This window comes from Brienomyrus brachyistius, chromosome 6 (genome assembly GCF_023856365.1).
Source record: "Brienomyrus brachyistius isolate T26 chromosome 6, BBRACH_0.4, whole genome shotgun sequence".
NCBI lineage: Eukaryota > Metazoa > Chordata > Actinopteri > Osteoglossiformes > Mormyridae > Brienomyrus > Brienomyrus brachyistius.
In genome coordinates, this window is record NC_064538.1 from 17,900,611 (window position 1) to 17,927,096 (window position 26,486).

At 49.4% G+C, this 26,486-nt stretch overlaps 1 protein-coding gene across 2 annotated transcripts in view; it reads left to right on the forward strand.

Annotated features, from left to right (window-relative positions):
- Positions 1–13,839: 13,839 nt before the first annotated feature.
- Positions 13,840–26,486, forward strand: part of cblb (Cbl proto-oncogene B, E3 ubiquitin protein ligase) — a 39,219-nt gene continuing 26,572 nt past the window's right edge. For both annotated transcript variants that reach the window (XM_049016347.1, XM_049016348.1), the window contains exons 1-2: positions 13,840–14,785; positions 15,461–15,711. In XM_049016347.1, coding sequence (XP_048872304.1) covers positions 14,618–14,785; positions 15,461–15,711 — 419 coding nt within the window. In that variant the 5' untranslated portion in view covers positions 13,840–14,617. The remainder of the gene's footprint in view (positions 14,786–15,460; positions 15,712–26,486) is intronic.

Below are 26,486 nucleotides of genomic sequence, written 5' to 3' on the forward strand. Positions count from 1 at the left end.
TCCACTGCAATGTCATGCTCTTTCTTTTTTGACATTTGTTTGTGAATGAATGTCTACATTTCTGAAATGTGTCTATGCATTGTCTTACTGTACACCTGCAATTTCCTTACAGTACCGACCTAACCTAACCTAACCTAACCTAACCTAACCTAACCTAACCTAACCTAACCTAACCTAACCTAAATATGTATTCCTCTGGGAATGGCGGCACTGTTCACCATGAGTAGCATACGGCAGGCAGATGTCAGGACACGGTACAGACGGAGCTGCAGACAGGGAGTCAGATGTCGGACGGCCGGGAGCCGCTTCTCATCAGGGCGTTTTGGTTCTGCCGCGCCTCCTCCGGCGCTCCGGACGACCTTCTGTAAAAGCCGATGTCAGCGGTGATCAGTGAAGGTCACCTGCCCACCCAGCCGCTCTCCAAGGTTCCGCAGCCAGAATCGCGCTTCGGGCTCTTTCCGGTGACGGCGTGAAACAACAACCCCCAGACCTGCTCTGCTCTGTCGACCGAAACAGATCCGACACCCCGGTTTCATCTGGAGGAGAAGCGTTTACGTGGATCTGAGGAGGCATTCAGCTGCAGAAAATAACACAGATCCTTCACTGAAACACGATACTGTTGTGATTTCCATTATTCTAGGCGAAATATTTGTGTTGCCACCGTGGATCTCACCTTTCGTAATTTTCTCGTTCTCCTGTGGTTCAGACTGCCAGGTGCCTCAGGGGGGCAGCAGCATCCAGTCAAGTGTCACTGGACGACAGTTTTGCCCCGTGGTTCGGCCAAATTGGAGGAGTCTCACGAGAGAAAAGAGGTTTCCTTCAGTGACACGTCTCCCAGTGTCGCCTTGTGGGCTCTGAGTCTTGTGCCATGACTCACCGCCTCTCCCTGGTGTCCCTCGGGGTGAAGAAATTTTAATCTGGCCTGTCAGCCTCACCCACTGGGAGGCGACGCCGAGCTCTCAGGTGCCGGGCTCTGGGAGATGGTTAATCACCACCCCACCCCCAGCCTCTGCTTCATTCCCCGAGGCTTTTGATGCTGCATCAGGCCCAGTGTGGGTGGAGGGCAGCCGGTCAGATGGCTGAGACCGGATGGGGGCCCTGTGCCAATTTCTCTGAGGTCTGCGGCTGAGGAGGTGATGTTAGGGTGTTCTGCCCACAAGTCAAGTCAGAGGGACACGGGTTTGGGCCCAGCTGAGCTCCCTGTGTAATTATGGCCCCCTCCTTCAGATTTCCGCTTGGTGCGGACCGTAGTTCTGAGACACGCCTACTGTGGCGAGTCTCTAACTGCCAGGCACAGCACCAGCCCCCCCAATATACGCTCTCTGACCCCCGCTATACATCACCCTGCTAACAAGACGAGCCGAGACACAGCGAGTCGAGAAAAACTGTAAATATGAAATCGGGTCGAATTTTCTGTAAAAACGCAGTGCCGTTTTTTTTTTCTTTTTTCAAGCTCAGTGCCGGTTTCATCAAACATCGTGTTTTTTTTCATTTTTTTTTTGGCCGAGGTTTAAAAAATCACTCATGCATGAATGAATGCGGTACATTGTGTAGTGTGTATAAAGATCACCTTCAGGTAACCTGCATGTAAAACATTACACAGAACATCCAGTCAGCGCTGAGCCCTGCCAGATAAAACTGCCTCATATGGAGCATGAGCCAGATTCAAAAACGCTGCACTTGGGTGAAACTTAGAGATTTATATTTGTTTTTTTTTTTTGTGGTGCAAGACAATTTAGAGTAGGTTCATGGGTCTTTTGGATGAAATTGCCCCCCACAAAAGGTCTCTATAAACACTCCCATGGCTGTTTGAATTGGGAAGTATTGATAATAAATGATAAATAAATAAATGAAGAAATGGTCTTTCTATAACGGTACAAAGCAGACCGTGGAAGAGCAAGGTTTAGTTACGTTAAACCAGAGGAAAGAAAACACTCCTCCATCCCCTCAGTTTCTCCTGAAGGGGCTGCGGTAATACTTGGTAATATTGGGGAGGTCTACCCCCCCCCCCCCCCCCACGTTGATGGGTCAACTGGCACAGGTGGTCACAGCCCCCACCCTGCCACAAACGATCCATGGGGGTGATGGAGCTCTTGGGAGGGGGGTGGTGGGGGACGCTAACCTGGGCTCCCACCGAGCTGCTTTTGGATCCGGGCTGGTGAATAAGTCAGTCAGTCATGTGTCATTCACGCCGTCTGTTGGAGAGGCTGCGTTTCCGCTGCATTTCGCCCGGTCCTGTCCCTGCCTCCGGGGAGGGAGGCAAAAATAAAAGCATTATAGTCGCAGGTTTATTTTTAACCGCAGACGCTGTTAGTGTACTGTGCCAGGGCGCGGGAACAGGCACGTCTCATTTCGCAGCGTGCAATTTTCACCCTAACTCTGGAAAAACGCCACCGAATTTTATAGTACTTCAGTGCTTCCCCCCCACTCCTGGCCTCGCTAGATTGTAAACTCTTATGGCTATAAACTGTGAAACTGTACAGCACGTTACAGTCTGAACGCTGATGGAAGTGGAGATTATATAAGAGCCTCTCCTTTCTGCTTTTTATGTCGTAGTGGGACATTCCAGCCCACTCTGAATTTTAGGGGTTGGGGGTGATGGCCCCCCCATGTAGTAGGAGCCCCCGGATGCCTGGGTCCGAACCTGACGTCAGAGCACGGGGTTCTCAGCGAAGAGCGAGTGTCAGCAGTCCTGTGTGCTGGAGTTTCGCAAGTTGACCAAAAACGAACAAAATAAAAAGTAAGTCGTGACAGCGAATCATGCGTCACTTGTGGTCTACGGTCTCCACCCCCACCGGTCCTGTTTCAGGAACAGAAAGCATGTGACCTCACGGGGGCTGGTAGGATTTGGAAATCAGCGGCTGGTTTATGTATCCCCAGCACTCTGCCTCTCCCTCAGAAAATGCCGGAAGGTGCCGCACCAGCATGCCTCCTATGGACCTCGTTTTTCTGGGGGGGCTTAAGAGGTCAGTGGTGAGGGCTTTTACAGAACAGGCGCTCCTGTGAGCCTCTTTTTGATCCCCTGAACATCTGCGCACTTGGTGGACCCGCACGTTTCCAGGGCGGGGGCCCGGAGGAGGGCCAGTGTCAAAGGGTCGCCACCCGGCAGGATTAAAGGCTGGCTGATTAGCAGCCTCCTCCAGCTCTGCGCCTCCTTATGTCACAGCTGCTTGTGTTTCCCCCTGATGGGCGGCAGAGGTCCGGGGGGGTCATGAACCCCGTTCCAGTCTCGCTCCCTGTGCTGTTCTCCCTGCCCCGCTCTCCCTGGGAGACACCATCCCCCCTCCTCCCTTGTGCTGGCCACGTGCTGGACTGAGGGGGGGCACGTCTTCCCATTTCCACTTCCCCCCTCCTGGCAGGAACAGCGCGTCAACACATCCTGATTAATCAACATCGCCTACGTATTTTTAGCATAGATGTTCAAGCCTGCGGTCACGTTCGTGACCCCGGGACAGGAAAGCGTTACCTCAGCTGCCACATGGACTCTGCGGTGCGTCAGGGTCACGTGACCATGGGAGGTTGCCGGCTTCAGGATCCCGCTGATTCTCGCCAGCGCGCTTGTTGCCATGGCACCCTGCGCTCAGCGTGTCAGACCTGATGCACGGCTTCCCTGGACACGTACCCTCTCTTGCATGTAGTCGTCACTCCGCGGGTGGAAACAAAACAAACATCCCCCTTGCCATCAGGGCCTGTCCCCCGTACCCCGTTCCCCAGGGTGTATTTGCAAGTTCTCAATGGTAGTTGTGAAAACACACAGCTGATCCATTAACTTGATTCTAACTAGCAACCCCAGGGGTGTTGAAACGTCTATAAATAGTCATCTTGGAAAAGTGCAGGGGGGGGGGGTGTCCTCCAAGCCAATCACAGGTATGCGCAGGTAACTTCAGTTGCTATGCGATTCGGGGGCTTAGGACTTGATTATGCATATCTTTAATTCCTACCTCCTGATTGGACACGTGGACCCGTGACCTCACCCCCAGGATGTCTGCCGGCCACGGAGAGACTTCGTCCCAACGCTGTACCTAAACAGCCAAATAAAAGACTTTCAGATGTTGCAGATGGAGATAATACCACCCAGAACCTCAAAGTAAAACATACAAGAAGAAACGTCCTTTTAATCTGCTCATAAAAACGTCTCGCTGGAATGGAATCGGTTAGCAGTCGGTGCCTGGTCCGTTGATGAAAGTAAGATGCAGCCCTTTCGATGGTGAGGACCTGATTGAAAACACGAACTGCAGGGTGTTCAAATTAAACCAGTCCTCCTGGAGCCCTCGAAGTGATGGGAACCTTTGCGCAACACTTTTAATAATTTTCTCCTTCCTACTTACCCACAGCCTGATTAAATATGTTTTTTGAAGGACTTTCATGTTTCACATTTTGGTTTTGAGATTTCTTTCCTTTTTTTTTAAGGCAGTACACATGCTTGCTCTCAGTTGTGAGGACTTCATAAGCCTGCTTGATGGAGCCTCTGGTCCTTGGTCCATGCTATCTCTGTCTTGGGTACAGCTGGTCACCCCTGTGATCTGGCTTTGGCTATTTGCAAATTGATGCGTGCAAAGCATTTCCTGCCCGTTTAGCCCATTTAAGAAAAAAAAAAAAACACATTTAACCGTCTGTGGAATTTTGAGCTGCTTGGTGTGGAAGGACCTTTGAGGCGCCCAGCAATGTTGCCCAAGAGAAAACATGTAACACCCAATATGGACATCAACGTTGTCGTTTTGCCTGGTCCACTCCTTTCCTTGCTTCTGTTCTCGGTGCATCCCCTGTTCCAACTTGTCTGAAGGAAGCCTGCTAGTTTGCTTTAACACCTGAGGCTGTCTCATGGTTATCTGGTGAATGCTTCAGGTAACGAAATACTCTTTCCCAGAAGGAGATGAGATGATTAAAGGATGTGACTTGGATATGTCATCCAATGAGTCATGTCATGAGTGGGGACCAGGTTATGTGGGTTATGGTACTGGCTCAGCTCAGATTCAACCCACCCCCCCCCCCCGCCCCCCAGATCTGTCTAAACCCTGTGTGTTGTCAATATTTGGGCCAGGCATCTTGCAGGGCTGCCTTTTACCCATCCGTTGAATAGTCCGGCTGTTCGATGACTTTCTCTGTCACACAATGACATAAATCAGGCCAAGGAGAAATTAATTGGAGCCACCTGTAGTGTGACCAGGGCACTGCAGCTTTGTGGAGGTTAGGGGGATGTCAGCTGTGCACAAAATGTGCCGAACCACATATGATCATCAGAATCGCTCTCAAGAAACGCCTCAAGACCCATCTGTTCCAGGAATAACTCTACTATCCTACAGCACTCCATGCTTCCTGAATGCTCTGAATGCTGCACGTTCTGCTGAATTAAATAGTTGACTTAATAGGTTCTTCCTTTGTTATCAGCATGTTGTGTAGCTCTTGCTCCAATCCCGCTTACTCTTCTAACGGGACATCGACTCTTTGACAGCAAGTACATTTGAATGTACCATTGGCTTCACTTGCATGTCGCTTTGGACAAAAGCCTCGGTTAAATAAGATAAATCCATCCACCCATTTTCTGTAATCGCTTATCCTAAAATAAATGAAAATGTAAAATGTTTCATAATTGAGCTTTTCAAATCAGTCCCCTGTAAAGCTGTTGTCGATGCTTTTGTCGAGGCCTGTGACGCAGCCCCGGCTCCGCAATAGACTGGGAAACCCTCTGATTAGAGACCACTGATACTGACACTGTGCATAACGTTATGTAACCTCAGAACATCTCATTAAGCTGTAACTACTTTTAAGTCAAAGTTGGAAAAGACACTGTGTGCAGGAGTAGCTAAATATAGTTATTTTGTCCAGCTGAACTGGGGCGATTTTACTAGTTTTTTTTTTTGTTCTCATAAAAGAAAATTTAAAGAGTGTGATTAATGGTCTAATATAATTTTTACAGACCATAGTTATTATGTAGCTCATGGAAATTCTAACAGAATGTTCATTTTTATTACTGGTTTAATAGAAGCTTTATGATTGCAAGAATCATTTGTTAGTGGTTTAGTGAGAGATGTCAAAAATGGCTTCGATTTAAATCATGGATTAAAGGAACACTCTCTGCGAAAGAATTAGGGGGAAATGAGTGACCAGGCAATTAATTATTCTGCCTGCCATTTTAAAATGGCATTAGATACCTCTTAGTATGACATTTTGATAAACCAGGACAAAGACTTAAAATTGATTTCTTCATTTCAGAAAAACAGGCAAGATTAAAGACAAAAATGACTAAAGGAATCGCCACTGTCTTTGCTGTGAAAACAGTCTCAATAATAATGCGGAATAAGATGGATCCAGAACTTTGGGAATGTGATGTATTATGAAGTGACATGCAACTCATCAGGTCAGGCCTCTGCTCCCATATCTGGAAGGGGTTGGGATCAAATCCCATGTCTGAATGGGTTGTGATCAAATCTCATGTCGGGAAGGTGTTGGGATCAAATCCCATGGCTTGAAGGGGTTAGGATCAAATCCCATGTCTGGAAGGGGTTGGGATCAAATCCTATCGCTGCTAGAATCTCCATATCAGCCAGGCCCTGAACATGGCCTATAACTCCAAGTGCTCCAGGGATGCTGGCTGATCATGATCCCTGATTCTCACTTGTATGCTGCTTTGGACAAGAGCATCTGCTAGATAATTAAATGTAAATCTAATACTGATATAGAGTATAGAAAAGGTCAGGTCAATCAAAACAAATTCACAGACGCATTAATGAGAAACTAATTTCATTGGATGTTTGTGTTCCTTATTAGTGGAATGTAATTTCAGTGAACTTAAATCAATAACACCTGATAGGAAAAATGTTCATCCTGAACCTCGACTAACAGAAGCACCACGGGGAACCAGTGGAGGTGTCATTCCTTGGGAGCACCACTAGGGGGCGATCATCATGCCCTGTCAGTGTTCGTATTATGACACTGACTTTCCACCTGTCACTTTACTGGTGTCAGCTGGCTTGAGCTGGTGACATGAAACATATCTGGAGAGGCGTCGGAACCTTGGCGACTTCTATGCAAGTGCCGGCTCATCCTTTTTGATGCCTGAGATTCGGGAGAAGGCCGAGGTGCTCTGAGATGAGCCTTTGGCGGGAGGGTGCCTCGAGCGACTCGTTTGTGAGTGAACACGCATGTGTTCCGCTTTCTGCCGGTTTCCATGGAAACCGGATCTTGTTCTGTAACCCTCCTGTGCTGGATTGACGGCGGGGCAGAGCTGTCAGCCGTGCGGTTATAAACAGCCTGGGGCGCAAAAACGTAACTGAACTTGCTCTCTGAAGGAGATCGTCGGCTATATGCGTACGGGAAAAAAAGACCTAGACGGAGGAATGAGGAAATAGTGAGAGGCGCCTGATTCGTGCCCAGGTTGGGGTATGGAGGAAGTTTGACCAGTGTGCTGCGTGAAAGGAACAGGAGTGAGACGTGAGGAGCGCCAATGCATGAGCTTTCAGCACCTCTCTAAAGAGAGTGAGGCAGCTGCACAAACCCCGGTCTGTAGGAGGAGCCAGTGCCCACCCCCGCGCCCCTGTTCTCCAAAATGGTGTCATGTTTCACAATGCAGATGGCCCCCACCAGGGCCAAGTTGGGTCACGGCCGCTTCCTTTTAAGGCCGTTATCCTTCTCATGTGCGGAAACAGCTTTCCCGAATCCAAGCCGGCACGTCTGGCTCATGACTCAGGGATTCTGGGATAACATGGAAGCACAGTGATGTCACGGACTGCCCATAGCCCCTGGCGACGTCACCGCTCTTTATTTTTGGGGGAAGTCGAACAAAAAGCTCCCATTCATTAAAAAGGAAGGCGTGCCTGTTATGTTACTAAGCTGGAATTTGCGTATTTTGGGAAATTTGGGTATTTTAATAGGATCCAGGGATTCCGATGACAGCAATACTGGAATTTCTTATCTGTTTTTCTTTAATGCTTCCCATGTTTCCTCACACATTCCTCCATCCCCATGTACTTATAAACGGCAGTATTATTTTTTTTAATCACTGGGTCCCGGGGAGCATTAGTTGATCCCTGCAGCACCAGAGGTTTCCTGCTTTGGAGTTTCGGAGTTTTATTGCTGTGTGTATCGAGTGCAGTCACATTCTTACTTGCGTGCTTCCTCTGGGCCGCAGTGCCAGTAAACACTGGAGAACACGTACGACAGCGGCAGATAAACAACACGGCGGTAAACAAACACTTAGCGTACGCGTATGCTAGAGGCTAATTCGAGGTAACATCCCTCACAAGGGTGTCAAAGTGTCAGCTCTCGGCGTATAATTAGGCCGCCGGTGCCTCTGCTCCCGATGAATGGAAGCGTGCAGCTTTCTGCCCTCAGATGGCCCGTTTTGGGAGCTTGTTATTAATAGTCCCCCTGTCAGCTGTACTCCGAGGACAGTCCATTGTCGTTAGGGAAGCGCTTGGGCCCCCCAGGATTTCTCAGGTTGGCCTGAGCGCCTGAGCTGGATATTTTTGTTTGCAATCGCAAGCCTTAGTTTGCTACATGACAGTGAGATTTTCTACGCACTGCTGCACACTCTGGAGGCTATAGTACCGTGCCATGATGACCGAGGGGGGGGGGTATGGGACAGGCAAACATCCTGTTTGCACGTATATTATTGAAGGGCCTGGAAAAAGAGAAAGACTAAATCTCCACTTCCCGTACCCATAGCCCAGGTGGACTGATTTAGGCCTTTGTAAGCTTCTGAATTTTTAGGAAACATTATTACATTATTTTGTTTTTCCTCACCTCTACAGCTTTGTAACATCAGCTGTTATGCCTGTGCTGTTTTCAAACTTACTTGCGACGGTCACCGAGCCTTTTGGACAACCATGTTGGAGGGGAACATTGTATGAAAACAAACTAATTTGGGCCTGGATCCGACTTGGAACCAGATTCAGTCTGTAAACATGTGCAGGAAGCTATCATTTAGCACATCCAGAGAGGTGTATACAAAGGGGGTTTACTGGCTTAGTGACGTTTCTTGAGGTTTACTTCAGAGTTTTGCGTCCTATAAATCATAGCTTATTTATGGACGGGGCATATTGTCATGGTAATTTACACTGCACACTTTACCTGCTCCAAGCAGGTTTGAATGCGGGCTTTCAGCTTAAAACAGGTGAATGTCCTGCCCATTCACTGAAAGCATATATACAAACTGCCCTTTTTTTCACAGTTTTTTTTTTTTACCATAAATGTATAACATAGCCGAGTTAAGAACCACCCTTTGGGTTACATCCTACCCGTCATGTTTCTGCCTAACCCTCCTATTTCTGTCCTAATGTGGCCCTGATGGGCCAAACCTGTTGCTTGTTGCCCCTAATTAGTTTTTGTATTTAACTACCTGTTTGTCTCATCAGTCCCAGTCCGGTCATTGACGTCGACGCTCCTGTCTGCCATGTCCTTCCCCGTACTCATCTTCTTGTTTTGGTCCCTTGTGGTCTCGTTTGTTTCCCTGCTCCCGTTCAGTTAATAAAACCTCTTTTTTGCCTAACCTCTGTCCTGCATGCCATGTCACTTATGACTAATTATTTCGTAGGAACGACACCACTGATTTTCTTTTCAATCAAATACAAGTGAAATAAAATGGAATTAAATCAGATGTTTTTATCATGATGCTGAAATTTGTTAGTCGCAGGTCTTAGTATGAATCATTAGTTTACACCGCCTACCCCACGCCCTTGATGCAAACGCACAAAGATAAACCCCAAATCAACTTTTCAACCACCATCGGTGTACCATTTAAATGCTGGTTTTGGCAATCAGTGATAGTTAACGTGGCTCTAGCGAGTTAACTCTTGGCATGCAAAACTTGCTTTGTATTACACCCTACAAGTCTGGTGAAAGGCTAGTTCTGTCTGTACTTGCCTATCTCATGTTCATAGAATTAAAGTCTCAGGCCAGAACTGAAATTGCAGGAGGTTTAGAGAGTCAATGCACGACTGAGTTTGCATTTGTGATCCTGGCCTCCTCCGGAATCCTGACTAATTCCTTCAACTTAGAATAAGTCAGGTCTGGGGAACTTCCTGGCTCTGGACAATAATTCATGACGAGATCAGGCTTAAGTGCATGTTGCCATCAGAGGGTGGCAGGCCGTTATTCAGCAGGAGTTGATATTTATAGTGTGTTTAAACAGAGAAATAGTATTTCATTCATTCTGTGTTTTCCCTTCTTTTCCGGAGTGACAGTAACACATGGGAATCGAGGGCATAACATGCCTGTGCTGATGCTTCAAAGTATCATGCTCTCTGTGCCACAAAGGGGGCTGATGTTTATATCACCCGCCCCTCTGTCCACCTACAGCTGACTGTCGTTTGAATCAGTGCTAATTTGCTTCCCCGTTTCCAGTCTCTTAAAAAGTACAATGACATTATAAACATTCTTTTCGCCAATGAGTCACAACTTTTTTCTCCAGGCCTGAATCTGAGATAAATATATAGAACACAACTGGTATCCCATCCAGGTTGTGCCCTGGCCTTATACCCTGTACATCTCCCACCTTGATAAATACTTGAAAAAAGATGATTGGATGGATATATGACTGATATATGAATTCACTGTTCAATCCATAATCCTTTAATACAAAGCTTTAACTACATTAGATATTTAGCTGCGTCAAAGACATTGCGCTATGTGGAAGGTATTTCTCAATGCAAGCTATGTATGCTAACTATGTTCATACTGGAAAGACCGGCTTTTGAAATAGCAGCCACACCGTGTGAAAATGCTTTGGATTGGCTGACGATCTACTTAATACAGAGGTTTGTTTCTCTTCCCCCATGACGTGTTTATGAATTAGGGGCATTAATGTGTGCTTGACCCCTGCGGGGTCAGCCAGAGAGTAAAGAAAGACATGCTGACACAAGTGTCAGGCCTCCCTTGACCAGTCACCGCTGTCTTAAACGCTACGTGCAAATATGTTAACTGTGCCCCTCCTATGAATGACTTAAACTCCTTGCTGCCCCTCCAGGAGGTCATTTCTCTGCTCCACTAACAGTCTGCCACTCTTAATAGGATTAGCAAAATGCTAGAAGGAATAGCTAAAGTACTATGACTGTCCAGCAAATGGCTACGTGTTCAACCGACGTTGAAAGGCAGTTTTCAGGCTGCTTGCTCTGTATAATCATGGATTCTGTTTTCTATTTGACTTTTCGTGCTTGGCTGCCCTTTCCAAAAACTGCGGCACGAGATGATCCGTGGTTAAATAAAAAAGTAGCTTTAGAACAGTATTTCTGCCAAAAGCACTAGAGGCTATTGAGCTTTCACTGCTGATGCCAATCCTACCTTTTTAGGGAGGAAACGACGCGTTTGTGATTGTGGATCGTCCCGGACATGAAAGATATGTCCAGGAGCCCCTGGATTGTGTTTCCGCCTGCGTGATGTCACCCCACCGGAACAGGTCCGCGGGCTTTCTGCTTTAATAAGTGAGGTCCCGTATCCAATGACCTCGTGCTTAAAGCCCCAAGCTGCTTGATTTTCATTAAACATGCCGCGTGCGACAGCCGCCTAATGAAACTGCTCAGTGTCACATCTCTTGATTTGTCAAGTCGCCGATTTTCGAAAGGGAGAAAAGCAGGCCGCGATTCGTCAACGTGGCCACCTGAATACGCCCGATACCTGCCAATGAATCATTTTTCCATTCTGGTGTACCGAACCAAAAGACAGGAAACGAAACGCGTAAAGGAATAATCAAAAAGGAAAGAATGCAGAAAACAATGGTGTGTTCTCTCTTTTTTATTCCACATTCCTACTCCAGGAATAACCTTTGCTTTTTCTTTTCACCTCTGAAGTATCAAAATCTGTAACCACCACATTTCTGTATGTCACACTGAACGAAATCCCAGAAAGCCATGCATTCTCGTCGGGTTCCTTATCATCATCACTGTCGGCGCTCCACATTGCACGCATGCACTGAATTAAAGAGACAATTAATTACTCTGTCTCCATAGCAGGAACTTGCAATTTGGACTGAGGTCAAAAACAAGCTAGTGGAAGCCGGTGCTATAACTCATTTTCAGTAAAGGAGGCACTTTATATATGTGCGAGAGAAACAGTGACAGCATAGCAGTATAGTAATATGGGACCAGCAGCTACATATAGTATATAATAATTCAATGTGTCCAAGCAGAAGATTCTTACAGGAAGAAGCCTGTGCTACTTGCAGGAAAGAGTCTTTGCTACTTTGTTACTTGCAGGAAGGAGTCTTTTCTATTTTGCTACTTACAGGAAGGAATCTTGCTTTGTTATTTGAAGGAAAGAATCTTTGCTACTTTGGTGCTTTCACGAAAGAGTCTTTGTTGCTTTGCTACTTACAGGAAGGAGTCTTTGTTACTTTGCCATTTGCAGGAAAGAGTCTTTTCTACTTTGGTACTTGCACGGAAGTCTTTGCTACTTTGCTGCTTACAGGAAGGAGTCTTTGTTATTTTGCTACTTACAGGAAGGAGTCTTGCGTTACTATTTGAAAGAAAGAGTCTTTGCTACTTTGGTACTTTCACGAAAGAGTCTTTGTTACTTTGCTGCTTACAGGAAGGAGTCTGCAATTTTGCTACTTGCAGGTAGGAGTCTGTTACTTGCTAGAAAAAGCTTCTGTTACTTTGTTACTTAAAAGCATTTGCTGTTGTTGCTGATTATTTGTCAGGAATTTTGTGGCAATCATATTGACATATACGGTATATCACAGACTTCAGCTTGGCAAAAGGTGAATATATTATCTCTTTGAGGAGTAGAATTTTTGTAGAATGACAGACAGCTTAGTATCTATCTATCTATCTATCTATCTATCTATCTATCTATCTATCTATCTATCTATCTATCTATCTATCTATCTAATCTTCTAAATGGTTATCCAGGACTGGGTTATGTGGGCGGCCCGGATCCTATCCCAGGCAGCATGGGACACAAGGATAGACAGTTAGCTTCTCATGAGATAACAGGGGTGCTGTTTGTGTGTGTGTGTGGAGCTAAGACAACGCCATAGATCCCTGAGTGACAATTTTGGAACACCACTACATTGGTCTGGGTTGGGGGCCAATGTTTTACTGTCCGTGTTAAATCAGTGATTTCTATTTTTATTCTGTTGTTATTTTAAAATTGCTGCACAAAAAGCATTGTGAACAAAATTTTAATTATACTGCAGTATAATGACAACAAAGTAATCTTTATTAGGAGAAAAGCGCATACAAATTAGGACATTCACAGATACTAATTAGCCTACTGCATGCCTTTGGGCTGCAGAAAACACACATGACAAAGCATGCAAACTTTATACGCACATAATGTAAGTGAGATCTCAACTCCAACCCCGGAGCTGAGAGGCAAGAGTGCCGCGCCATATCGTACAATGATAAGCTTGGTAAACAATTCATATTTTTAAAATACTTAATTTCCACACTTTTAATTAGTTTTATATCTTACTCAGGTTCTTTGGCAAGAGATGTAGTAAATTGATTCGCAGATCATTTTGCAATTTCGTGAAGAAACTGCACAAAGTAGTTCATTGATTAAGTAGTGAAATTGCTCTATCGAAGTACCACCGAAGCATATAGTCTCCGTATTTCACACGTTTATGTTCACATAAACCAAGCGTTTGCAGTCGCCGCCGACGAACTTGAAACCATTATGAAAAGCCAGTCGAGCAAACAAATCCTATCGCTGTTGTTTGTCGCCAAAGTCGCAGGCTTCGAAGGCCCCGCCCGCGACCCATCCTCATTGGCTACACCGCCAGTCCGTAACGCTCGCCACGCCCGCAAGCTGCCAGCAGCATGCCTTCTGATAGGCTGTTCCGTTCAGCGACCGCCCCCATCCTGCCCACCCCCTCCCCCGTGGGCCACCTCCCCGTGTCGCTCCTGCCAGGCTGAGTGGGACGTCGGCTGTTGCGCCCAGTTGCCAAACGATAGAAAAAGGTCTTCACATTTCGACAACATTTTACATGCACGCATATGTACGGGACCGAGGAAAATAACACCTAAAGCAATTTCAAGTGGCTTCGAAGCGGTCGGAAAAACCATGCTTATCAGCAGTTGACGGCGGAGGAGGAAACTATACTAGTTGTCGCTGTTTTTGTATAGTTTCACTCGCCTTTTTTCTTGCTTTTTTCATTGGTTTGAAGGGGAGCACCTAAACCCACGACCGGAGAACTCTGCGTTCACCTTCCCCGTTTTACTGCCTCGTTGTTTTTGTTTTGCCGCAGTAAATTCGGATCTTTAAAAAATGTGCACTTGCGGGAAATGTAACGAAGTACAGACTGACGTGGACAAGCTGTTATGAAACACCTGCTTGTTATTTGGGCAGTTTACGTTTTAGATTAATCTAGATTTTTAAACGGCGATCTTTAATACAGTGATTGTGATTGCTCCAGCCCACGGCGGCGGAGCCATTTGATCGACAGTCGGACCGCGGAGTGACAGCTTCTACCCCTGAAATGCTCAACAACGACCGATGCTACTCCAGTCTTTTGCCCCGTATTCGTCGGAGTTGTTGTGAAATGAAACTTTACCCCACAACTAATTGATGGGTTGCTCCGCATCGCCTGCTCCTTTTGTTTTGTGCCGTGTCGCACGTAAGCGTTTGATCCCTGAAGAGGAATTTTAAGATACATATTATTATTATTTTAAGTGTCAAGGAAATGGCAACTGCACTCAGCGGACGGAATCCCGGCGGCCGCGCTCCAAACGCACGCAAAGGCGGGATATTAGGCTTCATTGACGCGATCCAGGACGCCGTGGGGCCGCCGAAACAGGCCACCGCCGACCGGCGCACGGTGGAGAAGACGTGGAAACTCATGGACAAAGTGGTAAGTGTCCGGCGCGGCCACGTGTGCCGCGGAGCCGCGCAGCGGTGCCGCGCCGGATAGGAATCGACGCGCGTAGTGCGCCCGGTCACCCGGGGGTCTACTCCTCTAGCGTCCCGAATCGGTTTGGCGATGGCGCAAGCGGCCTTTCCGCCCAACTCGTCGCCGTTTCACGCCCATGCCTTTTATAGATAAGAAGCCCGAGGAACGGATCGGTGTCTGCTGGATCGGGACGCCTCCCATCGGCTTCCCCAGCTCCCCCGCATTGCTATTCGAGTTGTTCCGATCCACTGTACGCGATGGGATCGGTGCTGGCAGAGCTGCTCCGAACCGGCCCGTGTTGTGTTGCGATGGCAGCGAAATTAGAGGGGGCGGGTGGGTTCAGTAACAAGAGGATCATGTGCATTTGTTTTCGTCTTAATTAGTCCTGGCTTATTAATATCCAGGTCTTAAAGCAGGATGGTATCCAGATGTCAAGACTATGCATTTATATGCAACAAAGAATTTAAAGCTCATTTTCTCACCGTGTTTGTGCCTGGTTGATGATCTTGTGTTTTGGTGTTTGTTTAGTAGGATTGGCGCACACACAGTGCACTGTGGCTTTGCTCACTAAGGTGCACTTCTTACTTCTTACCACCTCAAACGTGCACCTACCCCCCCCACCCCGCCTATTCACAGGTGAGACTTTGCCAGAACCCCCGGCTGCAGCTGAAAAACAGCCCCCCTTACATCCTGGACATCCTACCCGACACCTACCAGCACCTGCGCCTGGTGCTCTGCAAGAACGAGGAACCTCAGAAACTGGCCCAGCTCAGCGAGAACGAATACTTCAAGGTCTACATCGATAGCCTCATGAAGAAGTCCAAGCGAGCAATCCGCCTCTTCAAGGAGGGCAAGGAGAGGATGTACGAGGAGCAGTCGCAGGACAGGTGAGGGAGGCCCCCCCCCGACCCCCCTTTCTTGTTGCTTAGCCCCATGGTTCTTGATTCCGGATAAACGCTTTATCGCCTCAGCTTTATAAAGCCATAATTGACAGTGAGGCTGCCACACAGCTAAACTCGTCTTGTGTGTACGTCTGTGTCAAGTAGAGAGATGTGCAGCGATAATTAATCTGGTTAGTCACTTGTGCCCCTGTGAACCTGTTAAAAAAAAACTTGCTGTTTCCTGTTATCTTTTTCCTTTGATATTTGCTTGTGCTTCCGCCACGTTAAGGCTGCTCCTCCGCTTTGAGAAAGTGGCTTCTGTCTCGCTGACGTTATGATCCGCCAGGCTGCGGATTAAGAGTCCATTTGTCGAGGCGGTCTGTGTTTTTCTTTGCTCTGATTGTCAGTGGGTTTGCTCGGCAGTGTAATCGTAGGTTAGATGGAGTTTAGCTCTTTCATTCTCGTGATCTGCCAGCCTCGGGACGAGGTGCGGGAGGGGTGGTTAACTAGGGTAGAGCAACAGGGGCAAGCAGGACTTGGCCTGTTTGGATGCTCCTTTCCGGCTTCTGGATGGGGAAACGCAGGACGGGGACGTAATAGACCGACTCCAGATAGTGGGCGGATGAGAGTGGAAAGTGGAGGCAGCTTCAGCCATTTATTAACAAGAATCCGGCATTTCCAGAGGATCTTTAGTTCCTGGAGTAGAAAAGAGGGGAGATCTCTATGGCAGCTTAATCTTAACCACGCCCCCCCCCCCCCCCAGGGGGGAATGCCTGGGGTTTTATTTACATCAAATGGGTCTAATTAGGGATACTGTTCTCATTTAAATCCGTTTTAATAGGTATTTGAGGTCGTTCTACTCGAAACAAAAAAGCAATTTGACATCTTTGTTCTGTTGAGTTGAGGATAAATGTTGAGTCAGCGGTGACCTGCCTGTTAGCAGATGATCATTGGAGAGTTTGGCTTCCTGGAGGCCAACCTCTGTCCATGATCGCATGGTGTTCACACGGCTGTGAAGATGATTGGAGATGGAGACGGCGGGTGGGGGGTCACGCCGTACCCCATGGGGGAGGGGTCTGAGGTGCCCAAAGCAAAGTGTCAATGCATCTTCCATAGCTCTGGGGAACAGATGGAGCAGGAGGCAAGCCGTGGAGGCGGGGTGGGGGGGTGTTATAACCGGGTCTCTTGCAGTCTAGACATCTATGCCCCCCAGAGCCCTACTTTTCTGAATAACACCATGTGTCGTGCCAAGCTGTTGGGAGGGGACTGTGCATTGAAATACGGCTGCCCAGGACGCACTGGGCAAGCAGGGTGATGAAGATGTCCCTTTCATTATAGCCATGTCTTGGGAGGCTGATATAGCACTCATGACGCGGCCGTTTTGGTCCCCATGCCTCGCTAGATTTCCCACGGAGCGAGTACCTTGCATTTCAGCCTCAAACTGGCGACCGCGATCTCTCTGTGGCTGAGGATTTTCCCCTCCATCAGCCATGCCTCAGGAGATCAGACGCATCTCGCCGGGTCATTTCCTGTTGCGGCAATTTTTTTTTGGCGGATATCGCGGGCTCTTTTTTTTTTTTGAGAGAGGTTGTTCAGCGTGTCCCGTAACAGACTCCCCGAGGCGCTCTGAAAGTCGATCAAGTTAGCGGGGGGTGTGGGGGAAGCAGGGGGTGTTTCGCTCCTCTCATGACTGGAGCCCCTTTGATCAACCAAACAGTTTCTGACTTTTAATGCCGGGGATAGGGATTAGGAAAATGCGAGAATTTCTTTTCCGCTTCGTCGCGGCCGTTTAAAAACTCACCGCCTCGTTTGGTGGCTTCTGGAGCTGTGCCGTGGTTTGGCCGCACTCTTAATTAATCGTACCTAGGGCTAATTAAGAACAGAGCACAGGTCCCGGGGCCGGATTTATGTAACTACGCCAGCTCTGCAGCTGGGAGAGGATTAAAAATGGAAGGACCTGGAACAATCCAATACCGCGCCTTTGACACTTCCTGAAGAAGTCGCATAAGTCAGAGTTAAACAGTTCTGTGGTTTAACGTTATGAATTAAACATCACGGCCAGTGAAAGGCAGAACATTGATAGGGAAACTAGTGCAGGAAAGCTGAAAAACGGGGGATGCGATCTCCAGCGAGGTGTCCGGTGGCGCCGGCTTGACCCGGCGGGTCGGCTGGACCGCGCCGCCTTTGAATGATTATTTATTCTGAAAGTTGGCCAGGGTCTGTGCTCTGAAGGCATTATCATCAATTAGCTATGACATCGGAAAGGGGGGGAGGCCCAGACAGGGCAGGGAGATGAGCGGAAGGGAAGGGTAGATGGAGTTCAGAGTGGGGGGGGGGCGCATGTTTGCGTCTGTTGATCTTATCTGCCTTGGCGTAAGGGTTTGGCCGCATGCTGGCCTGCTGTATCACCTGCGGGGATTCTGAATGTCGCCATGGTGATGTGGCACGGGGCATCCCATGTCACAGAGGCATGAAGGGGCTGTCACGTACGCTGAGACGCACAGCAGGGATCCTCTCTGCTGGCCTTCGGGGGTGGGGGGATCTGTTTACCTGTCGGCTGAAGATCAGTGAAAGAGTGTGTGTGTGTGTGTGTGTGTGTGTGTGTGTGTGTGTGTGTGTGTGTGTGTGTGTGTGTGTGTGTGTGTGTGTGTGTGTGTGTGTGTGTGTGTGTGTGTGTGTGTGTGTGTGTGTGTGTGTGTTGTGGTTTGGCTGCTCATAAGGGGTCCTGCAGAACTGGGCCAATACAAGGTTTAAAACTCAAAGACGCAGTTTGAGCTCCGCCTTCTGTATCCTCCCCAAATTCAGACAGTTTTGTTTCTCCACCACGTACCTGAAGGAAACACTGACTCTGGTGTCAGCTACTGTTTGATTTGCACGTTTGCAGGACGAAGCAGCATGTCATGCTCCAGGGAGGGGCTGGGGGGGGGTGTTTGAGGTCCCTGGCAGACCTGTTTTTCAATATCCACTGCACCAGGTACCAGACTTGTGGTACTTTTTAAAAGTTTGTTTTCCAGTAGCGTGGAAGAACTGGTACTGGCACAGAATGACATCATCACGATGTACAGCGTGGGCTGGGCAGTATGCAGAATTACTACTGACATTGCATGTTATTCTCTATCGCAAGGGTTGCAATAGTCAGCTGGGTTGGGGCAGTTTTTTCATGCCCTCTTACTGTCAGGACATTATGGTTTGGGGGGGGGTTAGTTTTACTAAAATATTTATACTTTATCAAACAACTTATCAAGTTCAGCAATTTTAATGGATGTTCCTTTTCAAGATCATGTAGTACATGTTTAGTTTAAACAGTTTAAAGTTTACCTCCGCTGCTATTGCATGAGCACTCATAGATCACTTTATAGATGGGAAATCTGTTTTTTTTATTGCAATAAATATTGGGGTGGTTGAAATTTTTCCAATGCTGTGCAGTAAATAGCTTTCTTGTAGAAAGAATGTCATTCAGATCTGCTATTTTGACCAGATCACGATTAAAACTGGAGTTTTTCATTTGTCAAGTTATTAGCATAACCAACTGACAATGAACGGGTTTACCCCAAAGCAGTTTACCCCAAAGGAGCAAAGGAACCCCCAGCTGGTTTGGCATGTCAGGACTGGCACTGGACTAATCAATGGAAAAAGGAAAGTACAGATTATTTTTTAGTACCAAAATTTTGGTTCCTGGTGCAGTGGAAAAGCGCCCTAAGCGATTCCGGGTGGGAATCCAGGCACAAACACGGCGGCGTAAGCTGAGCAGAGGGTATGGTAGGTGTGTGTGGGTCCTGCAGATGTGTGATCTTTCCTGAGGGAGATGGGACGGGTTTGAGGGGTGTTACGGTAATGAGGTTCAGTCCGCGAGGCATATGCCAGTCAGAAATAAGCGGGCTTTGCCGTGTGGATGGTCGCGGGCACTTTGCTGTTTGGCGGGAGCGCGCTTTCACTCCCCGGATTGGTGCGTTTCCTGGGTCCCCGTTTTTCAGAGCCACACTCCGTCTCCCAGCTGGCTCTCCAGCTCGTCCCTCATTGTATTTCTGGGCCCCAGTGGTACAATTAGCTGGCTGCCGTTTGGAATAAATTGCTGGCAAAACCCTTCTGAACAGTCACGCCCTCTCTCTGGGGAGCCGGCCGATCTACCCCCCCCCGGCTCGGACGGTCTGCTTGCCAGCCACGCGCCCACAAAGAGGGCGGGGCCACTTTCCGACGGGGTGGCTGAAAGTTTCCGGAAGGAACTGCATCATCCATGAGGGTCATGGGAGGGGGGTGCCCGCTTAATTACACGCGGCACGGCTGTCGTCGCAACCAAAAAGGTAAAAAAATGGATGCGTACCTGGGATGTGTGTGGCAGAGGTTAGCTTCACTGCGTGTTTTTGTTTTTCTGAAAGCCTTGAATTCGTTTCACTGCCCTGGTGAACGAAAGCTGAAACGAACGTGTAGTCAGCGCCTTGCCGGCGGCTGCCGTCTCGCCCATCCCTTTAAAGATCTCGTTTTACTTTTTGCCACGCTTTCTTCCCCCCTCCCCCTTTAATTACTACCCTCTTCTGCTCGAACACCCAGATGTGGTGAAGCTAAAGTTAATAAAATGTTAAAAACACGCGGTGCTGTTTAGAGAGAGCATGGGGGGGGGGGGGGATGTCACGGTGGTTGTTTTTGATATGCGGCGCCATTTCGATTGTGGCCGGCTCGAATGTCCTGGAGGTGAAGGCCCCCCCCAGCCCCCACCCCTACTGTGGCTCTGCCTTTCAAGTCCTAATGAGAACCACGCGTGGGTCGGGGGGGGCAGCGGGACAGACCCTGTGCCATGCCGCAATTTCATTAACGGTGACAGACAGGGCAGCTTTAAAATTCTCACCAGGTTGGGTTTTTTGTGGGTCCGGTGTCAGGGATGGTTCCAGGTTTGTGTGTGTGTGTGTGTGTGTGTGTGTGTGTGTGTGTGTGTGTGTGTGTGTTTTTTCTTCTCCCATCATCCCTTCTGACTTTAAGGAAAAGCAGAGGATGTCGGGGGGGGGGGGGGGTGGCCCCCAACATCCTGCTCACGTTTCCTGTTCTTTGTCAGAGGGTACTGAAGTTGTCTGAAGGGGGCACAAGTTAGATTGGCCTCCATTTCTGTTCTTCCCTGATATGCTTGGGGGGCTGTTTGTTTTTTGACATTTGGACTTTTGTGCATATATGTATTTTAACCCCCCACCCCCCAAGAAAAAAAATACTGTGCCGTTTGTAGTAGGTAGTCATCACTGTCTGCAGCCCAGTCACCCTTTCCTCGCCACCCCCCAGCCCTGTGGAGGTCGAGATGCTGTCTGATGCTGCGCGGGGGGGGCATAGCTCATCACTTTCTGCCTCAGTAACCAGATACGCCACTTTGTTGCAGGTCTGTGCTTGGCGTAATTTACTGTGACAGATGTGCATTAAACAGAATCATTCTGGCCTCTTTGATTCCCCCCTCTTGTTCTTTTGAAAGGGAGGGTGGCAAACAATAGACCATGGGGGGGGGGCTCCCATGTGTTCTGTTTTTGGTTTTTCTGTCCTCCGGGAGTCTGGCCGGTCTGCTTGATTAACGGTGATGTTCGCACATGTCTGCCTGCCCTCCCCCCTCCTTCCGCTGCCTGTCGTGCCATCTGCCCCCCCCCCCCCCCCCCCCCCCCCCAAATGCACGGCTGCCTTGGGGTAGAATAAATGTGCTTCCACACGCCGCTGGCATTTCCCTTGGCGACGGGCACTTTTACCGTCAGGATATCGCATCTTGACCTCCATTCAGTGCCCGATTTAAGATTGGCGACTTGCTTGGATTTTGCGTTTATTAACTGGATCGGGGGGGGGGGGATTTGTCCCCATGCCTCCCTCTTAATAAGTTTCCACTTAATTAAGATGATCAATCTCTTGAACTTTTCAACGAGGCCCTTTTTTCAAACATGAAACTCATGCAAAATCTGCCCCAGTGTTCGATCTGTGACTGGGGCAGCCTGCTCAGCCCCCCCCGTCTATGGACACGCGCCTCATTTTGACAAGCCTGGGCGGGGTCGAGAGCCCATGCCGGTGCTCAATAGACCTGCGGGCTTCTGCAAGGAAAACTGGTTTGATGGAGACTCTAGATAAGGGGGAGTGGAGGTAGTTTTGTTGTGGGTTTGTTCATACAGGCAGCGAGCCCCTCGCTGTCCAGCAGCAGTAGGTTCTGCAACCCTCACCCAGTGTGACCTGCCTTTTCGTCTTAATCACAGTTTGCCTGGCAAGTGACAGCCCCGCCCACTCATTTGGCCACTCCACATTCCAGCTTTTCTAGGTCTCTGTTCGGGGGGGTTTGCGATCAGTCCACCAAGACTGAAGTAGAAGCTCGGCCTAAATGTCACTGCGGTGCAGGCTGACCACAGAGCGCTTTCCTGCCACAGTCGTGCCGAATGTGACACTTCCTCATGTTTCTCTCTGTCGGCTTTGCAGACTGTTGGGGGGGGGGGTTGGGGGGGGTGTCCTGCCTTCAATACTGCCCATCACCTTCTCTATACACACACACACCCCGGCCCCTTATCTAATCGCACCATGCTACGTGGCCACTCTCCTACTGTGTGGGCCAGGTTCTTCATCTCGAAGCCTCCGCTTCGAGAAGCAGCCTGGGTAGGAGCCGCCGATATTTACCGCGCGTCATGCTGACCTTATTCCTGAGGCCAGCCTTGGGCTGTGTCACGCCTCCAGCTTTCCGGGTAAATCCATGGGAACGTGCGTGTTTCCTCGTTGTCAGTTTTTCCACAGAGCCGTTTCACCTTCAACTAAACAGTCAGTTAGTGTGAAAATGCTTTTACATCAGGTTATCGATTAGTAATTAGCAACAATTTGGCGCTCATTCTTCTATGATTTTTATGGAAATGTATTGGCAGTGTCTGGGTGTAGAATGTGCACTGGTTGTGATGTAATGTAGTTAAGTATTTATTCTGACTAGGTTTGAGTTGCTTGGCCTGTTCTGGGCAGCCAGCCCTTGGTTGTCGCCTGTGATGTCACTTCCTTGGGCCAGGAAGGGACCTGTCTGTCATAAGACCCCTCCGCTACAGTCACACAGTGCCTCGAAAATGGCATTACTCTCTTTGGAGGGGGGTGTCTGTCCCACTTCCTGAACCTTGAGATCCTGGAGCTGAGGGGGGGGGTTACCTTCCCACCTCTTGGGAAATCCCCTGCCTCAGTCAAAACATTGTACTGCCCTGCCATCCCCATGCCTGCTGGGGGTGGGCTGGACTGAGGCGGGGGCAGCTCATTTAAATATCACATACTTGCCCCCTCCCTCTCCCGTGCTTAACAGGAAGTGCGGAACATGCAAGAGTGATGACCTTAAGCTCCTGAAAGGATATCCTATTTCACAGGACATCCGTACCCCAACACTAACAAAGGGGCTCTTTAAAAAAAACATTTTACAGACGTAAGTGTTGGGGGGCCGCTGGGTTTACGCTCACTGCCACGTGGCACCTTGTTTTTGTGCGATTGCCAGCCTCCTCTGATGTCCGTTGTTGACGATTAATTTCTCGTTATTTTCCTGTTCTTGAAGCCCGCGGATAATTTGCTGATACCAAAGGAGGGTGAGCGTTGTTCTTGAGGGGATAATTTGTTTGAAATTCGGGGCTTTGCCCTGAATGGGGAGGGGCTGTCGTTCGGGTGTCCTCCTCACTGCCTGGATTTGTTTGGTGTGGGGAGGGATGGTCTGGTTGTTTTGCTTGTTTTTTCCATGCCGGATAGTTCTGTGCATGTATTACAGTTTAAACCGCGTGTCGTGCTTTTCCCTGTGAATCTGCAGGGGTGATGGATAGTGTCGCCCATCCCCCTTGAACCGACAGTGTGCCGGTCGCTGTCCTGGGTCTGGGGGGGGGGGGGGGGGAAGCACTTTGACTTCCTGCCAGTTCTGTTGAGCGATCGTGGCGTTTTCCTGACTCGCCTTGATTGCAAGAATCCTACCCCCCCCCATCTGCTGGGAGTGTGGGCATGATCCGGAGCGCTCTGGGACAGCTGTCCTAGCGGTTTGGGTCCCAGAGGGGAAGGGTCTCTGCTGCAGCAGTCCCAGTGAGCTTTCTGGAAGCTTATGTGGAAGATTATGCGGCATGGCAAAGGGGGGGTGGGTGTGGGTGAGGTCTTACTCACCCGTGTTGTGAGTATTACTGCTTTGGAGAAGTGACTCGTGCCCAAGGAATGAAGGCTGATTCTCCCCGTGCGGGGGATGAAAGCCCCTTTCCATGGTGACGCAGATGGGGTAACCCCGGGTAACCCCAGCTGGGCTGACGGCACCGGACCCCCCCAATGATTCTTGGGTCCCAATGTTTTTTTTTTTTTTTTTTTTTGAGATTTTTTTGTGTCTGGAAAATAAGGGTGACTTTTGTTATAAGTTATACTGGGATTTGTTGGGGGGGGCACTGGGTTGAAGTTTGGGGGGATGCATCAGAATTTCGTTAGTGATCCATTAAATTAACAAACCCCTTTCTGAAACTCTTGTGTCCTTTTGCGCTGGGGGTGGGCCTGTATTTCGCAAGGTGGTGATGGTTTTTATTCCTAAAGCATGGTGGTAATAGATGGCAGGGGGCGTCCCGCGCGGCCTTCTGTCTGCAGCCCATGTGCCGGCCTGCATCACATGTGTCACGCGTGTGAGGAAACCTCCTGTGACATGCTGTTACTCATCTGCCCACGTGTGTGCGGGGGGAGGGGGGGGTCCTCTTATCCTCTCCTTTTATTCTCCCCTCCCCACAGGGCAGGCTGGCATCTTTCTGATCTCCTCATTTCTGTGGATTTACTGGCAAAAAATTAGAGACGTGCTGTGGGTTTCCTGAGGTGGGCTGTCCTGTCCCCCCCGGCTGGGTACTGGGGGGCTCTGTAGGTTTCCAAATCATTTCCTGAACAGATTCTCTTCTCTGCTGGGAGGTGAATGTCGGTCGAGCCTTTCTTAGTGACTGCGGTTGGTACTGGAATGGGGCAAGATGTCTGCTTGGCCCTGAGGGGGGGTAGACTGTATTTGAATAGCTTGTGCTGCCCCCCCCTTCTCTTTGCATCACTTTTTCGCTCTGTCAGAATCTCTCTGCTTGGCCGCACTGCATGTAAACCAGGAAGTGCCTCCCCACACATGAGCTTCAGAGCTCATTGTGTCTCCCCCCAGTCAGATATTCTAAGCTCCAGCTGTGTGCAGTCTGCTGTGGTTGCACCGCCCCCAGAGTCGCTAGGCTCCGCCCACTTTGCCGGCACGTCATGGCCGATAGCGAGTCAGGACACCCCAGTCATCTGCGTTTCCCAGAATGTGCTCCTCCCCATTCCGGACCCATGTGCCGGCCCCCGTTTCTCACCACACCTCTGTAAACATGCGTCCGGCCCCCCCCCGCAGATGTGTCACTGGTTTCCAAGCCCGGACAGCGCGAGCCAGATGTGCGGCTGGCTTCCCCGTCACCGTGGTGATGTTGGCGTCCGGCTCCTTACCGTAAAGCTGCTCTGGGCTGTGTTTGCATTTTTTCCCACCGCCCTGCCAGATGGCTGCTGTCAGTAAGTGACTTTCGATGCCTGACAAATGGCTCGTCAGCTGTGAGGGATGAGGAGTGGCTAACATAAAGTCAGATAAAATAAAGGGCCCATTGGCAGCTGGTTAGCGACTCTGCATGTCGAAGGAAAGTGACGCTTGACGTGCTTCCAGGAAGAATAACAGCAGGCCTGGCTGCCCCCTCCCCCCCACGGGTCCTTATTACATAACAGTGTACGCTGCGTCTCCCCTGCTGACGGTCGCGAGTCCGTGCCGGTCGGGGCAGTGTAACCAGAGCTTGGTGGGGGGGGGGGGTTTGTGCTGGCTTAGAGCGTGTGTGTGGGAGGTGGGGTGTGGGGGTGGTATGAGTGGGGGTGTGAGAGGCAGTACCCAGTACCCAGTACCCAGTACACAGTACCCAGTACACAGTACCCAGTACACAGTACCCAGTACCCAGTACACAGTACACAGTACCCAGTACACAGTACCCAGTACACAGTACCCAGTACCCAGTACACAGTACACAGTACACTTCGGCTGGTGCTGGAAGGCTGTGCCAGCGACCGCGTGAGTTAAGGCTTCCCCCACTGACCCCCCCGCGCCATCACCGCCTTGTTTCATGAGGAGCGGGACTCCTCGGCCCCCCCCTTGTCCAAAACTGCCTGTCCCTTCGGGTTTCTGTCGGTGACACTCCGAGGAAGCGGCCTGGGGGCATGTCCGCGACTCGGAGCGAGTCCGTCCACCAGGGCGGCGATATTAGGGATGCCGCAGGGCCACGTGATGGACGCTGTGATTAAACCGTAACGCCGGGAAGTGGTGCCCCGCACCCAGGCCAGGCTGCCGGCCGACTGGAGCTCGCCGGGAGATAATGAGCTCGTTAGAGCAAGGCGGGGGGTAGCGCGCAGGCTGAGCGGGGGAGGATGGCAGATCGGTTGGCGCGTATGGACGCGGAAGCTAGTTAAGGGCGCCTCCTATCTGGGTTTGAGGGTGGGTGTGTGGGGGGGGGGGGGGGTGCATTAAATACTTTTAGATTAATAATACTGTAATAATAACTTTTATTCTACTAGTTTACTGCTATCAGTTCATTATTGTACATTCTTATATAAAAAAAAAGAAACAAAAAGTAATTTGGTAGATGCGGGGACACTGCTGATGTCCTTGTAGCCTCCATGACACCCCTGTAGCCTCCTTCACCCCCCCCCCCCCTCACTTTCCACAGCCCACACTTCCAATGACGGCAGCTTTTCCTCTGCCTTGCCCACGAATCTCGTTTTCTCAAGAAGCACTCAAGGTCAGCCAGCGATCTGAGGGGCACGAGCGCCAG